Source organism: Solea senegalensis, linkage group LG21, assembly GCF_019176455.1.
Source record: "Solea senegalensis isolate Sse05_10M linkage group LG21, IFAPA_SoseM_1, whole genome shotgun sequence".
NCBI classification, from domain to species: Eukaryota; Metazoa; Chordata; class Actinopteri; order Pleuronectiformes; family Soleidae; genus Solea; species Solea senegalensis.
In genome coordinates, this window is record NC_058040.1 from 963,599 (window position 1) to 980,000 (window position 16,402).

Sequence of the window (16,402 nt, forward strand, 5' to 3'; positions counted from 1 at the left end):
CACTGCTTCACTGTTTGTCAGTGTTTCCCAAACACTCGCACATGAGAAGAGGACCTACTTTTTAAAAATAACAACAAAAACAGAGCATGACTCGCCTGAAACCACAAGAGGGTGCTGTTTGCTAAGTGTGTGTGTGCGTGCGTGCGTGTGTTAGTGTGTTAGTGTGTTAGTGTTAGTGTTAGTGTTAGTGTCAGTGTCCAGACTCACAGTCCAGACACTCGGATGAAGAGCAGACGCTAAACTGACCTAAGTGAATGTGACAGTGAATGATTGTCTGCTGATAATGAATACATGAACACTTACTTTGGGTTTTCAAACACAAAAGTGACAAAATAAGACATTAGAACTCAGTGATGGAGGCAGCAGTGGATCAACAACTCCTGTGTGTGTGTGTGTGTGTGTGAGATGTTAAAATCACTGATTTTCTCTATGTGAGAGAGTGAATGGTTTGATTTTAACATCACACACAGGAGTTTTTTGATCCACTGCTGCCTCCATCATTAAGTTCAAATCTCTTATTTTGTGAATTTGGCTTATGAATTCCTTTGCTCTGATTGACCTCAGTGACACAAAGTGACCACGTGAGGCAGCAGAGGACCAGCTGTGAGCTAAAATCACTGATTTTCTCTGTGGGGTTTGGTGTGGGAGAGTGAGTGTTTTACAAACTTCAGTTTCCTGTTGGAAAAGTCTGTCTCACAGTGAGATAAAGACGCAATTTTATCACTTGAGTCTTTTGTTAAGTGGCTAATATCAGTGTTTACTTGGTTTTCTGCAGCCGGGTGGCGCTCACAGCAAAGTCAGTGCCGACTAAATTGACTTAAAGAGACTTTTTTGTTTGTTCTTCCATTTGACATAAAGGAACTTAAAGTATGTAACTTCTTCTGATTTTTGTAGTTGTTATTGAAACATTATTATTATTATTATTATTATTATTATTGTTAATAATAATAATAATAATAATAATAATTTTTATTTGTTGGTTGTGTCCTTCCTCTGATAACAGTCTGTCAGGCAAAACTATCAGACCTGACTGAGGGAACGTTTGTGTGTATACAGCAGCAGAGCAGGGGTGGGCGGAGACAAGAGGCAGTGAACGCAGCTGAAGCCATGTGTTTTGATTCAATGTTATTTCTGTTCATTTAAAAGGGAAAAATCAACATTTCAATTTAAGCTTCTAGTTAATCTGATTACAAATTTGGTTCATTTTAATCCAGCGTTTAAATTTTAGTGGGCGTGTCTTATATTCAAATCAGATTCATTGAAACTAAAGCAACACGTTGACTCTGCAGGAGACGCAGAGGTCAGGAGTCTGGTGACAGTGAAGACAGCGGCTGTGGTTCTGATGGTGATGATGGTGATGATGATGATGATGGTGGTCCAGCAGCAGGTCAGCGGGGAGCCGCTGTGGACAGAGGCGGTGCTCCCCGGGTGTCCGGTGCGCGCAGTGCTGTGCGTGACGGCCGCGGTGACCGTGCTGCTCGGCCTGCTCTGGCTGTACCGGCTGATCTTCTGCCCGCTGTTGCTGCGCAGGAGACTGGACGAGGTCGGATACGTGACCGAGAAGCAAAGGTCCAGAGCGCAGGTGGCGAACGAGGTGCGCCGCAGGAGGAAGACTGGGGATCTGCCCCCCGTTTACCCGAACGGCTGGTACCGGATCCTGGACTCGTCCATGCTGGAGAGAGGCGACGTGAAGGATGTGACAGTTTTAGGTGAGAACACCAACACATCACAAACATGACGTTTGTTTAAGTTATGTGAAGACTCTCGTGCGTAATCTGTGCGTAAAAGTCTTTTTTCATCCACCAAGTGTGGATTGATGGAGCTGTACGGATAACAACTAATCAACGCATAGATTATTAATCAATGATTTTTTAAAAAAAACATGTCTTTATTAAACTTGGTTAGGGTTATGTAAATATATATATATATGTATATATGTATATATATATATATATATATATATATATGTATATGTATATGTATATATATATACATGTCTTGTCTTTATTGTTGTTGTCTGATAATGTTGTGTACTTGAGCAATAAGCCCCTCACTGAAACAGTTGTGTATGGAGAATGATTCCAGTGTGGACAGTGGAGGTCGCTGAGATGAATGTTCGAGGTGAGCCAGACTAAAACGTCTACGTTGCAAATACTTAAAGAAGTGTTTGTTTGGGAGGTCGAACTTCACGACCTCGACCTTCAAGATCATCAAACGACTAAATCTTCTTAAAATCTTCTTTTACTATTGTCTATTGTTTTTTGTGTGTTTTGTTGGAGTGAAGTTTAGTTGTCAGGGAAGACGAGACGAACGAGATCATTTTACACACAAACGCTTTTGTTGAACGTGTTCACACATTCAGCTGCTTAGTGACACATTCTTCTTCATGTTCAGGAGTCATGGAGGTGGATGTTGTGGTTACGGAGTCACAGACGGACTTCACTGTTTAAAACAGCAACTGTCACCATTTCAAAGATAATCTGTGTAAAACACAAAATACACAGATTATTTTACAATAACTGCATCAAAATCACCTATTACAGTCGTGACAGTCGACTCATTCAGTATGCCAACAATGTTTTGGGGCTCCCCTCGAGATTTCTGCCCCTTGGTAGACCCCTGTATTAATATAGTCGTTATTTACACCAAACCAGAGAGTACTGTAGTTTAATCTGAGTTAATGTGAGTACTGTAATTAACATGAGTACTGTAGTTTAATTTATTTTAATGTCTTTCTGTGTCCTGCTGTTTCCCTACACATCAAATTAAGTTCCAATAACATTAACGTTGACGTTGAGTTATCGTGTATCTGATATATTTCCTGCTGTAATGACTCATCCAGGACAGCAGGTGGCAGTATTCAGAGGCTTAGATGGGAGAGTTTATGCGCTAGATGCCTACTGTCCTCACCTGGGCGCTAACCTGGCTGTCGGAGGACGGGTGGTGGGAAACTGCATCGAGTGTCCGTTTCACGGGTGGCAGTTTGGTGGAAATGACGGGAAGTGCGTGAAGATTCCGTACGCCGAAAAAGGTACGAAGAACGTACGATGATTGTTTCATTTAAAAAATCAGATCATGTAACTTTATACACTTTTAACCTCAATTGTTTTCCTTGAATATTCCTGTATTTTTCAGTGTTTGGGTTCCGATGTGATTGAAGCAAATTGTCAAATGTCAAACTTTTCGGGTCATGTGAGCAAAAGTTTGTTAGCCTTGGTCTACATGGAGCCTACGCAGATAAATACGTGAGAAATAAATACAATCCAGCAGGCTTTTTTTGTGTGGTCAATAAGACGCTCACGGCTCTTATTTTAACACAAAAAACACAAACTGCAATCACATTTTTTTGTTTTTATACCTTTTTTAAACCGTGAAACGATGTTGTGCACCATCTAGTGGTTAACGTGTGTAACTGCAAGGGTCAAAGTAAGCTTTATATGTGGAGACTTCAGTGAGTACATTAGCACAAACATTTCTGTCATTTTTCAGCTTCTCAAATGTGAATATTTTCTACTTTCTGTCATTTTTCAGCTTCTTAAATGTGAATATTTTCTACTTTCTGTCATTTTTCAGCTTCTTAAATGTGAATATTTTCTACTTTCTGTCATTTTTCAGCTTCTAAACGTGAACATTTTCTACTTTCTGTCATTTTTCAGCTGCTTAAATGTGAACATTTTCTACTTTCGCTCAGTTTTTAATTCTTAAATGTGAATATGTTCTACTTTCTGTCATTTTTAAGGTTCTTAAATGTGAATATTTTCTGCTTTCTTTCATTTTTCAGCTTCTTAAATGTGAATATTTTCTACTTTCTGTCATTTTTCAGCTTCTTAAATGTGAATATTTTCTACTTTCTGTCATTTTTCAGCTTCTTAAATGTGAATATTTTCTACTTTCTGTCATTTTTCAGCTTCGTCGTCTTCTTTTTTTTTTCAGTGCCTCATTTCGCAAAGGTGCGTCCGTGGCCGAGCTGTGAGGTCAACAACCAGATCCTGGTCTGGTTTCACTGTGACGGAGAAGATCCTGAGTGGACCGTTCCAGAGCAGCAGGAGATCACAGAGGGACAGTGGGTTTATCGAGGGAGGACGGAACACTTCATCAACGCTCACATACAGGTGCCTTTTAATGTCAGGGAGTGTGATATGATGATATGAAAGTTTGAAACATGACTCACTGTTTTCACATGGAACACTACTGTATCATGTCCCATAAATATTGTTTTTATTTACACAATGCAGAAGTTTGAATATAAATACCTGAAGTGCTGATCATTCTTGATCTGTGGGAGCTTTGGAAAAGTAGAAGAAATAATTATATTACTTTCAGAATCAGAAGTGACCAGAAGCATCTGTCCTCGTTAAGAAGTGCTGCCGTTTGCGCTGTAACGGCCGCGTTTCTCCCGGTCCATCTTCATTCAGTGATGAAAACACAACCTTCAAATAATCTCTCCCAGATTATTTTGGTGGTATTTCAAAGGTAAAAACCCCATCTTTGACAGCAGGAGCTTCCTGAGAATATCGGAGACTTTGCTCACCTCAATTTCCTGCACACGCCGGGTTTCATCAGCGGCACAGATCTACGATTCACCGGCACCAGAATCTGCACGTTTCTGCAGCACATCTGGAAAGTAGGATCTATTTTAATGGTGTTTACGTTTGTGAATGAACGTGATATTGTTTTTCCTGAAATGTGTTTTCTGCTCTTACAAAACACTCAGAAGCTGAGAGCTGACGTCAGTGGAAGTAAAGTGGTTTCTTATCAGTGAAAATGTGTCGTAGCTCTTTCCTTTGGTCCAAGAAAGTAAAGCACTGACTTTTCACTAGTGATTTATTGATCGTCTCAAAGACAAAACAAAGTCAAACTGGATTGTTGTCATTTAAAACAAGCAGGAAATAAAGCTCTTGAGAAGGGAATGAATGATTTTAAGCAACTTTTAGATGCAGAAAAACAGCCAAAATCTGTCTTGTAGTAAATCTATCTCTGTTAATTCAGAAGAAACTGAGCTTTATTTTTGTATCGGATTTGTTCAAAATTTGGTACGTGTATGCATAATCCCACACTCTAACATCAGACTAAATTTCATCTGGATCTGACCCAGATTACAGATTTGGCGTCTATTTGAACGTAACATGGTTCAGTCCCATTGAACAGGATCAGGATGAATGTTTAGCGATGGGTAGATGATCACATGTGACAAAACAACCAGTCCCATTGACTTACAATGGGCCACACTTTAAATGAATCTCTCTGTGAATAGATCGGATTTGACCGTAGTTTGGTACGTGTGTGCGGGATCACGCTCTCTACCATCAGATTAAGTTTCATCCAGATCTGATCCAGATTACAGATTTGACGGGAAATTCAAATGTATATCTCAGCAACGTCTGAACAGATGAGGAGGAATTTTGTCACGTTTGTCAGGATCCAGTGATTTGAAATGTCGTTTTTAGGTGAATGATTTACACTTTTTGATACTTGATTGTCCAGATTAGAGTGGATTTCTGTGTTTGATTGCCACTGGTCTTCTTTCAGGCTCAGTGGGAACCGGAGTCAGAGCCCAACAAACACTGCTCCCGCATGTTCCTCCAACACACACTGACTGTGTTTGGACAACACTTCTCTCTGCTGGATGTTCACGTCGTGGCCAGACAGGTTCAGTCCAATCAAATCACAGGAACACATTGAACATGGAGGTTTAGGGTGAAATGTGTGTGTGTGTGTGTGTGTTACAGGTGGGTCCAGGTCTGGTGTGGATGCATTTTAAGCACAGTTTTCTGGGTCGAGGTCTGATATTACAGAGTGTGACTCCGGTGGAGCCTCTGTTGCAGTTTGTCACTCACACCATCTACTACCAGGCCAATGTTCCAGCCCTGATTCCCAAGTTCATCCTCAGAGTGGAGTGTGTTCAGGTGCAGCACACACACACACACACACACACACACACACACACACACACACACACTTTTCTTTAAGTGTATCATCACCGTATTATATGAATATGACCCAGAATAGAAGTGTTTATATTATATCACCTGATCCTTTAACCTGAAATGTGAAGTGTGACTACTTCCTGTTACCTCTAATGTATTTTGACAATTAAAAGTAACACAAAAAGTGTGTATTTTATGGCGAAGAATAACAACCGCTGTCTACTGCTGCCTCGTGTGGTCACTTTGTGTCACGGAGGTCAATCCGAACAAAGGAATTTAGCAAAGTAAGAGATTTGAACTCCGTGATGGAGGCAGCAGAGGATCAACAACTCCTGTGTGTGTGTGTGTGTAGTTTGAGCGGGACGTCATGATCTGGAACAATAAGAAATACGTCTCCAAACCTCTTCTAACGAAGGAGGACTCCTGCATCCAGAGGCACCGGCGCTGGTTCAGTCAGTTCTACAGTGACAACAGTCCACAGCTGCAGCAGCGCAGGGACACGCTTCACTTCTGACCTGCAGGTGGACCACAGACATGTGGACCACAGCGCTGGTCTCAGGGACACTTTACACTTTCTATACAATAAAGTAAAGAGGGAGAGTGACTGTGAAAAGTGTTGATATTCTGCCTATTTTGTTGAAATTTCTTTTAATGTTTTATTTCTTTTATTTCTATTAATGTAGTTTTAAATTCATGTTGTGTATTAACATTGAATTCTTCCTATGACTGAGCATTAAATAAAACACACTCTCTGCTCTGAGTCTCTTGTCTGTGTTTTAAAGTTAAAAGTGTTAAGGTGTTTTCTTTGAAGAACTTTGTATGTCTCTCTCTCTGTGTGTGTGTCTCTGTGTGTGTCTCTGTCTCTGTGTGTGTCTCTGTCTCTGTGTGTGTCTCTGTCTCTTGTTCCAAAGACAAATGAAAAATGGACATATATTGATGTGCAGTGTGTTTTGTTTTGCAGCAGCTGTGAGACGACTGAGGACAGAAGTGTCTCATGTATAATTTAGTGTACATGAGAAACACATCAGAGGAGCAATGGTCCTCAGTGAGACAAAGCATGACCTCAGACGTCACACGTGTTCATGTCACAGCAGAGGACGCTGAAGACGGACATGGAGAGAGGAACAAAGATGTGGTGACTCAGTTTGATCGTAAGTAAAACCTCACGTACGTTTGTTAAAGTTGAACCTCTGTTTAAATAAACGTTTAAAGCAATTCACGTGTAAATGTCATTGTGATTGAATCAGCAGAGGGCAAAGCACCTCTCACTGTGAAGACTGCTGCAAAATGATTATGAGAAGAAGAAGAAGACGTGAACAGATATGTACATATATATGTATATATATATATATATATATATATATATATATATATATATATATGCATAGATATATTATATTATATATTCACACACACATATATATAAACTGTATGAGCAGCATGATTGTGTAATGAGAGGGTGGTTCCTCCCTCTGAGCTCTGCAGAGAACTGTGTGTGTGTGTGTTTTTTTCTGTGTGGGCAGGAGTGAACTTGTGTGTGTGTGTGTCATGTGTGAATATATTATAGTTTAAAAATCTACAATAATGTGTGTGTGTGTGTGTGTTTATGTTTAAAAACAGTTCATGAAGAGTCTTTTTTCCTCTCTGCTGTTGTTGTTGGACGTCTCCTCCTCCTCCTCCTCCTCCTCCTGACGTCATGATGTCATGATGTCATGATGTGGACCAAAACAACCCTGACTTTGAAAGAGAACATCAAGGACCAATAACTGATCAGTATTTCTGATCACATGACTTATGTTTACAATTTAAAGTTTGATTTTGGTGACATGAACCAAACTGAAAAATGAAACGTGTGAATGCTCCTTTAATCTGTACTGTCCTCCTTCAGGCCCCGTCCCCCCAGCCCCAGCCTGTGGCCCTGCAAATCATTGGAACGCCCCTGCAACAAGATCCCAAGTGTGTGTGATGGGGGGAGAAAAAAAATCTTGTTTCCTTGGCAACCATCAGGGTTGATTCAGCTCTTGTGTGTGTGTGTGTACATGTGTGAACAGTCACTTCAACACAACAAAGAGTTACAGCTCAACAACAACAACAACAACATTAACATTCACAGTCCACACACACACACACACGTGATTTAAGACACTTGATTGAGCCTTTGCTGCGTTTGATTAATCAGTGTCCACGAACTCCGCCCACTGTGGGAGGAGCAGATCTACCTCCACTATGGAGTGACGGCACTGACCTCTGACCTACTCCTTCATCATCCTCATCATCTTCACTCTCCTCCTCTTCTGCAGCAGCGCTGATCAAAGCTGTGCAGGTAAATAAAGAAGAGAAAAAAACTTTTGGGACAATTAACATAAACAAGTAAATTAATCATTTTAATAAATGTATAAATTGTGTGACTTGTGACTTACTTGTTCACCAAATGCTATGATTTATATTCTACCATAGTGGACCCTTCTTTACTTTTATTTCCTCATAAATGTGTTTATTTTTTACACGATACAATAATCATACAATAAATAAATCAAACTCCAGTGGATTCATGTGAAACTTAAATTAGTCTTATTATTATTTGTATTTCTTCCTGCATCATCTTCCTCATCTTCTTCATCATCCTCAGTATCGTCAGCATCAGCAGCGCCAACGCAAAGCCCAGAGTCTATACGGCGGGAGCGCGCACAGGAACCGCGGCGCGCATGCACAGCTGTCAGCACCAAGGACAGCAGCCGCTCCTCACAGACCCGAGCCCGAGGAGAGAGCGCAGAGGAGCGGCGGAGAACCGGGAACCGGAGACAGAACCGGGGGCAGAACCGGAGACAGAACCGGGGACAGAAGCAGCACCTCCTGAGTCCTCGCTGCTGTGAGCTCTGAACACAGCGCTGATCTCAGTCTCCGCACATTCCTCCGCACTTACACATTTTTCTTCTCCTTCCATCTTTTTTTTTTTTTTTTTGCCTTCCTCCCTCGCGCTCACCGCCCACCTGCTCCTGCAGACGCGCACAGATCCTTGTCCTGGTTCTGGTTCTGGTTCTGGTCCTGATCCACCAGCTGCCGCTGCCGCACTGTGCCGCTCGGCGCTCCTCGCCGCGATGCGTCTATACCTGCTGGTGGCGCTCTTCTCGTGCTCGTGCGCGCGGGCCGGCTGCGAGCCGAAAATCGTGAACATCGGTGCCGTCCTGAGCCAGAAGAGGTACGAGCAGGTCTTCAAAGACGCCGTGACCCAGGCCAACCAGGTCTACGGCCGGGACAAGTTCAAGCTGACCGCCATCTCTGTCACGCACAAACTCAACGCGATCCAGATGGCGCTGTCCGTGTGCGAGGACCTCATCTCCAGTCAGGTACACCTCACCACAAACACAGCCCTCCATTCATCTCATGTCATCATCTTCATCATCTTCATCTGTCAGTGTGGATCAGTGTTGGAGGCAGAGGCGTTCAGGAGGCCCCGGGGCCCCTGATCGAACCAGGCTACAATAAACCACTGCTTTTGGCCTCATGTGAAAACATGGCTGCCGGCCGGTGACGCCAGTGAAACACGATGTAAACAAAAGACTTACTCAATAAAATCTTCGTCAGTTTAGGTCAACGATCTCTATGTCACACGTTCACGTCTTTATCTCACTGTGACTTTTCCAACTACCACTCACTCTCCCACACCAAAGTCCATAGAGAACACAGCTGCGGGGAGCTGCTGGTCCTCTGCTGCCTCGTGTGGTCACTTTGTGTCACTGAGGTCAATCGGAATGTGGATTTTTTAATGCCGAATTTTACTAAATACAACATTTGAACTCAGTGATGGAGGCAGCAGTGGATCATGTGTGTGTGTGATGTTAAAATCACTGATTTTCTCTATGGACTTTGGTGTGGGAGAGTGAGTGGTTTACAGACTTCAGTTTCCTGTTGGAAAAGTCTGTCTCACAGTGAGATAAAGACTTGAACATCGTAGACTTAAACTGACGTAGCTTTTATTAAGTGAGTCTTTTGTTCAGTGGCTAAAAATGAGTTTTTCCTTGTGAGAGGGAATTATTGATTATTATTATTGATCCATCAGTCCAAAAATCTGCTACTGTACCTTTAACACACGCAGCAGCTGACCAAAGCTCATACTTTGCTATAGAAAGTTAATTCATGTGTCATAATCAGATGTGCTTTCTCACTCAATGATCCACTGAAGTGGGTCCTCAACTAAACTGGTTGCTATGGCAACAGCATCATCACCAGTTTTGACAAAACATTTGTTTGCTCCCCTGGAGTTTCACAGATCAAACGTCCACTCGGTGTCAACACAGGGGGCGCCACAGAGCTGGCCTTGACCTTAAAGTGCCTCCAGATGTGTGTGTGTGTGTGAGAGCAAATGTATGGAAACCAACAGAAACAGATGTGACATCTGTCTGTTTGGACTCACACACACACACACACACACACACACACACACTCACAGCTGCAGAGACGTCATTCACATGAATCCACTCGACATTAAAGCTGTGAGTGTGATGCTTGACGAGGTTTTTGGCAGCAGAGGGCGACGTGTCAGGACACAGTGAGCCGACACATTATGGTCTGTATTCCTGTGATGTGATGCAGAGGGAACATGAACTCTTCCGCTGCTTAAAGCACTTAGAGGGAGCGTTTAGGTTTTATGAGGTCCTGAGACACATTCAGTGAACCAAACACTCACTTCATAAAATCTACAGTGCGTCAGTGTAAGTCTGCGATATCTACGTCACATGTTCACGTCTTTATGTCACTGCTCTCCCACACACACACACACACCAAACCTCATAGAGAAAATCAGTGATTTTAACATCACACACACAGGAGTTGTTGATCCACGGCTGCATTTTGTCACTTCAACATTTAAAATCCTTCATTTTGGTTTATCTCAGTGTCACAAAGTGACCACACGAGGCAGCAGAGGACCTGCAGCTCCTGTGTCCCCCGCGAGCTAAAATCACTGCTTTACTCTACGAGCTTTGGTGTAAGAGAGTGAGTGTTTTACAGACTTCAGTTTCCTGTGAACATGTTCTTAAGACATCGTAGACTTAAACTGACGTCGAAGTCTTTTGTTCAGTGGTTAATGTCTCAGGTTGCTTCGTGGTCTTTCCACTAACGTCATATAACACCCACTCAAAACTTAAAAAATATGAACTGTGCCTTTAAATGCAGAGTTTTCTCGCTGTTGTGTGAGCTTAAAAAATTCATGTTGCAGATCTGGCGAACAAAACATATGTCATAAGTAATGCATGGTGCCTGGTGTGTGTGTGTGTGTGTGTGTGTGTGTGTGTCAGAGAGCTGCTCACACACACACACACAGTGAAATGTTGTGGTGTGAATGTGAATCTCTTCACATGAGCTTTTAGAAAGTGTTATAATGTGACGGCATGTTGAGGCGTGAAGTCCCCCTCGCTCCTGTTTCTCCCACACACACACACACACACATCATTAGGCTCTCATGTCCTCAGTCCTCATGTAATGGCTCTAATTGAGACAAGCTTGTAGAAAAATACTGTCACGTTCAGTTCTCCTTCACATTTCTGTAAATGGGGGTGGGTGCGTTTGTTTGGGGGGGGATGGGGCTGTGGGGCCTGTAGGCCACAGTGAGGAGCAGTGAGGAGGAAAAGTCGGTGGCAGATGGAGGAGGAGTAGATGCCTGCGAGCAGTCCTTGGAACACAGACCTCATTTTTGACCCAGCCATACGGATCGCTCATGTCCTCTAATCCGTGCGTCCATGTGATCCGTCTTACTCCACTGTGTCTGTGAGGCAGTTTGTCCTCAGGAAGAACAGGCTAAAATGGTATCATTGCTATGCTACATTTATATGGTAACTGTAGTTAAAGGTGAAGTTCTTCTGTCGACAGTTTTCCACTATGATCCATGTGATTTTTCTCTTATAATGAAGGAAACGGACCAAAGACGACAGATTTGTGTGTCTTTGATGAAGAGGAGCGAATCATCTGAATAGAAACAAACAATCATGAAGAAAAATGCTGAAAATCCTCCTTAAATAGTCGTATATTAAATCATTTTCATGTGATATAGCAACAGCAATACATCTGTTCTATTTCTACTCATATTTCCAGGATTTCTCATCCAAATGTCGCTAAAGTCAGCGTTGGACACGTTTACGTTCATGTTAAAAATTCAAATTTTAGTCAGATTAAGACAATAATTCACTTCTCTTCATGTCATGTAAACACGTTAGTCAGACTAACAAACCTGGATCATGTCGTTCAGTCTGATTACTTTTATATGTATAGATATAAATAAGTGATAAAACCTCAGTAAAAAAATTGAAAACAAACAAAATAAAAAAATAAATAAAAATGTCCATGAAAAAGATGAATGAACATAAATGAAGCCTGTGGTACATTTTAAAATGGACGCCCATCGTCTCAGTGCCACTGCCGCCTGAAGACACTCTGTCTTCTCTGAATTCTTCTTCTTCTTCATCTGTGTCTCTGCAGGTTTACGCCATCCTGGTGAGTCACCCTCCACAGTCCAACGACCACCTCACGCCTACGCCTGTCTCCTACACCGCAGGCTTCTACCGCATCCCAGTGGTGGGACTCACCACCCGCATGTCCATCTACTCAGACAAGGTGAGTGATGGACGACAGAGAGAGAGAGAGGGAGAGGGAGAGGGAGAGTGTGTGTGTGTGTGAGAGGGAGGGGGAGGGGGAGGGAGGCGTTCCCCTGGCGCTGAGATCAAACGTCCCATCAGTCTCCATTAGCTGCGCTGTGATTAAATGTGTTTCCTGCTGAATATTGAAAGACAGTCATTAATTATTCGCACGACCTCAGCGATGTTTATATGAAGCACAAACTGCATCAATAAAAAACAGCTGGACTCCATCACACCTGAAGCTCAGGGTTTTACGTTTTTTCTCTAAGGGGAAAATATCTTTTATTTTATATTTTATACATTTTTACTATGCTACGCTACATTTATGTGACAAATACTGGGATAAAAGTCGTGTCCCCATGCAAGACACAAGTGGCTGACTTCCTGTTAATCAGTTTCTTTTCAGGAGTTGTTAAACATTATTTTGTGCCACAGAAAAGTCTCATTACAAAAGTTTTCCATTTTGATAGACGAGCAAAAGTTGAGATAAATGTGACTCATGTCAGTAGGGGGCGATATGAGGCGGAAATTCAAATATGAAAACATATAGCAGTGAAGTGGAGTTCTGTCTCCAGTGATTGTCCCCAAATATTATGTCCAGAAGAGGACAAAGAAAAATAAAAGTCACTAAAGAGACGACTTTGTTTCACCTGTGATTTATCCATGATTTGTGTTGTCCTCAGAGCATCCACCTGTCCTTCCTGAGGACGGTCCCTCCTTACTCCCACCAGGCCCACGTGTGGTTCGACCTGATGCGCGAGTTCAACTGGAACCACATCATCCTGATCGTGAGCGACGACCACGAGGGCCGCGCCGCTCAGAAACGCCTCGAGACCTTACTGGAGGAGAGGGAGACAAAGGTGAGATGCGCCAGCTCTCAGACTCCGCCCCCTCAAACCCCACCTCCACCTCCACTCCTGAGTGTGTGTGTGTGTGTGTGTGTGTGTGTGTGTGTGTCTCTGTGCGTGGTCACATGTTCTCTCTCATCTTTGCTAACAAACACAGATCCATCCACAGCGTCTGATGTGTTTTATAATCTGAAGAGTTTGTATGTTTATTTGCTCATCGTCGCGTTGCTTTTCTTCATGGTCCAGATGATCGTGTGTCTGTCCACAGCAGTGGGAGCCAAATACAGGACTTTAACGCGGGGCTTTGCAAACCATCACTGACCAAACGCTCACTTACAGCAACCAGATAGTGTCTTAAAGACGTCAGATGTCATCGTTTCTGCTTTAAAATATGAACCAAAACACTTCCGTTACTCTTTAAATATTCAGTAGTATGAGTTCACCTTTTGTTTTTTGTGTACTTGTCACTAATCTACTCACAAACTAGGTCTTTTGTTATTGTGTTGCGCCCCCTGCTGCTGAGAAGTCTGAAGTTTGTAAACCACCCACTCTCCCACACCAAAGCCCACAGAGAAAATCAGTGATTTTAACATCACACACACAGGAGCTGCTGGTCCTCTGCTGCCTCGTGTGGTCACTTTGTGTCACTGAGGTCAATCTGAACAAAGGATTTTAAATGCCAAAGTGACAAAATCATACATTTGAACTTAGTGATGGAGGCAGCAGTGGATCAATAACTCCTGTGTGTGTGTGTGTGTGTGTGAGAGCTTTGGTGTGGGAGAGTGAGTGGTTTACAAACTTCAGTTTCCTGTTGGAAACGTCTGTGTCACAGTGAGATAAAGACGTGATCATGTGACTTATGCCGGGATAACATGTGAGTGTTTTAATCCATGAAATGATCATTTTTGTGGATTAAAACACATTTTTTGCAGCTTGTTTTTTCCAGGAGAAAGTTTCTTCTTTAGGAAATGTCATTTGAGATTTCTGTGTGTGTGTGTGTGTGTGTGTGTGTGTGTGTGTGACCACAGTCGACTTGTATTTACTTTGACTCTGAGTCGTCATGGTGACGACGTTCACTCTGGTCGAGTTATTTCTACCCTTTATTATGTGGAGAGAAAGTGCTGATGCAGCATTCTGAGTGTAGCTCTGAGCTGTGTGTGTGAGTGTGTGTGTGTGTGTGTGTGTGTGTGTGTGTGAGTGTGTATGTGGGTCAGTGAAGAAATTATTTTCTCTGAGCCAAAACAGACAAGACTGCAGCGATGCGCCCTTTAGGAAGAGAGGGAAGAAGTAAGGAAGGAAGGAAGGATGGATGGAATGAAGGAAGGAAGGACGGATGGGAAGAAAGAAGGAGTGAAGGAAGAAAGATGGCGTCTCTCTCTGGGCCTCTTTGCTGTAATTGTGCGAGTGAACTAAATGAGCTCCAGTTGAGAGATTTAATTAAATGTATGACACACGCTGCAGCTCACGCTCACGCTGCTCCACTTCTCAGTGAAACAACTCAAAACTAACGTCAGAGACAAAGACAACATCTGCTTCTCTGAGCTTCTACAAAGATTCATAACTTTTCACTTTTGTTTTCAGCAGGAAATCGTGAAGATTTTCTTTCTTCAAACACGTCAGAGAGTCTGAGTGAGTCAGTGAGTCAGTGAGTCAGAGACAGAATCACAGACAGAATCACAGACAGAGACAGAATCACAGACAGAGACAGAATCACAGACAGAATCACTGACAGAGACACAGACAGAATCACTGACACTGACAGAGACACAGACAGAATCACTGACAGAGACACAGACACAGAATCACAGACAGAATCACAGACAGAGACACAGACAGAATCACTGACAGAGACACAGACAGAATCACTGACAGAGACACAGTCAGAGACAGAAGACAGAATCACAGACAGAGACAGAATCACAGACAGAGACAGAATCACAGACAGAATCACTGACAGAGACACAGACAGAATCACTGACAGAGACACAGACAGAGACAGAATCACTGACAGAATCACAGACAGAATCACTGACAGAATCACTGACAGAGACACAGACAGAGACAGAATCACAGACAGAGACAGAATCACTGACAGAATCACAGAATCACAGACAGAATCACTGACAGAGACACAGACAGAGACAGAATCACAGACAGAGACAGAATCACTGACAGAATCACAGACAGAATCTGGACACTGCTGTGATTTCTAAATCATGATCAACACAACATGAAATATTAATGAGTGATTTAAAAATAGATCACCCTCAAAGACAGAGAGAGATGAAGGTGTTTCATCACATGTGCACTTTAAACACATCATGTGACACCAACATTGTCATTTTTAAACAGGTTTTAGTTTTATAAACAGAAAAAAGGTGAAATAACGAGCTCATTTTAAAATCTTTAAAAGTCCATTTAAAATCACAGTCATTTTTTTAAATGCAGCTGAAACACTTTTATCATATAAAATAACAGCATCGCTTATGAAACTCTAGATACTGATACAGAGTTTTACTACATATTTGTTTGTTTTATAGAGAAAAGTAAAAGGGATAATTGGTTTTAGTGCTTTGATTCATTTCTGACTCAAATGTGGATTAAAAAAAGGTGAATTCAGTTTTTTATTTTTAAAATAAAAAACAACATTTTTAGTTTTCGAAAGATTTCTAAAAATAGTTATGTTTTCTCGCATGAAGTCTGATTCTTGTTGGTGGAGAAGCTGTAGTTTTCCCAGATGCTACTTCCTCCCGTTCTGGAGCACTTCCCTCGTGTTTGTTTTAGTTTGTTGTTATCAGGTCGTTGTTAACGACGTCACCCTCACTCCTCCTTCACCTGAGTTATGGTTTAGTCAAAATGTCAAAATTAATTAAAGAAAAAGAAAATTTAACACATTTTTTTTGTTAACGAGCTCATCTACACCAAAATAGATCCAAAATTCAAAATGGCTGACTTCCTGTTGAGTTGAGGCCATGGTTACGGTCAACATGTGTTG

General features: G+C 42.2%; 2 protein-coding genes across 4 annotated transcripts in view; both read left to right on the forward strand.

The window, feature by feature from the left end:
• The first annotated feature begins 1,351 nt into the window (after positions 1-1,351).
• Positions 1,352-6,579, forward strand: zgc:92275 (cholesterol 7-desaturase nvd). The gene is made up of 7 exons (XM_044012878.1): positions 1,352-1,709; positions 2,843-3,031; positions 3,934-4,112; positions 4,499-4,624; positions 5,530-5,649; positions 5,730-5,906; positions 6,280-6,579. The coding sequence occupies exons 1-7, from the start codon at positions 1,352-1,354 to the stop codon at positions 6,439-6,441; spliced, it is 1,311 nt and encodes a 436-aa protein (XP_043868813.1). The 3' UTR covers positions 6,442-6,579.
• A 2,224-nt stretch (positions 6,580-8,803) lies between these two features.
• Positions 8,804-16,402, forward strand: part of grin1a (glutamate receptor, ionotropic, N-methyl D-aspartate 1a) — a 34,539-nt gene continuing 26,940 nt past the window's right edge. For 2 of the 3 annotated variants that reach the window (XM_044012409.1, XM_044012411.1), the window contains exons 1-3: positions 8,804-9,274; positions 12,402-12,536; positions 13,243-13,419. In XM_044012409.1, the coding sequence (XP_043868344.1) occupies positions 9,026-9,274; positions 12,402-12,536; positions 13,243-13,419 (561 nt within the window). In that variant the 5' untranslated portion in view covers positions 8,804-9,025. The remainder of the gene's footprint in view (positions 9,275-12,401; positions 12,537-13,242; positions 13,420-16,402) is intronic. The other variant, XM_044012412.1, reaches the window with a different exon arrangement.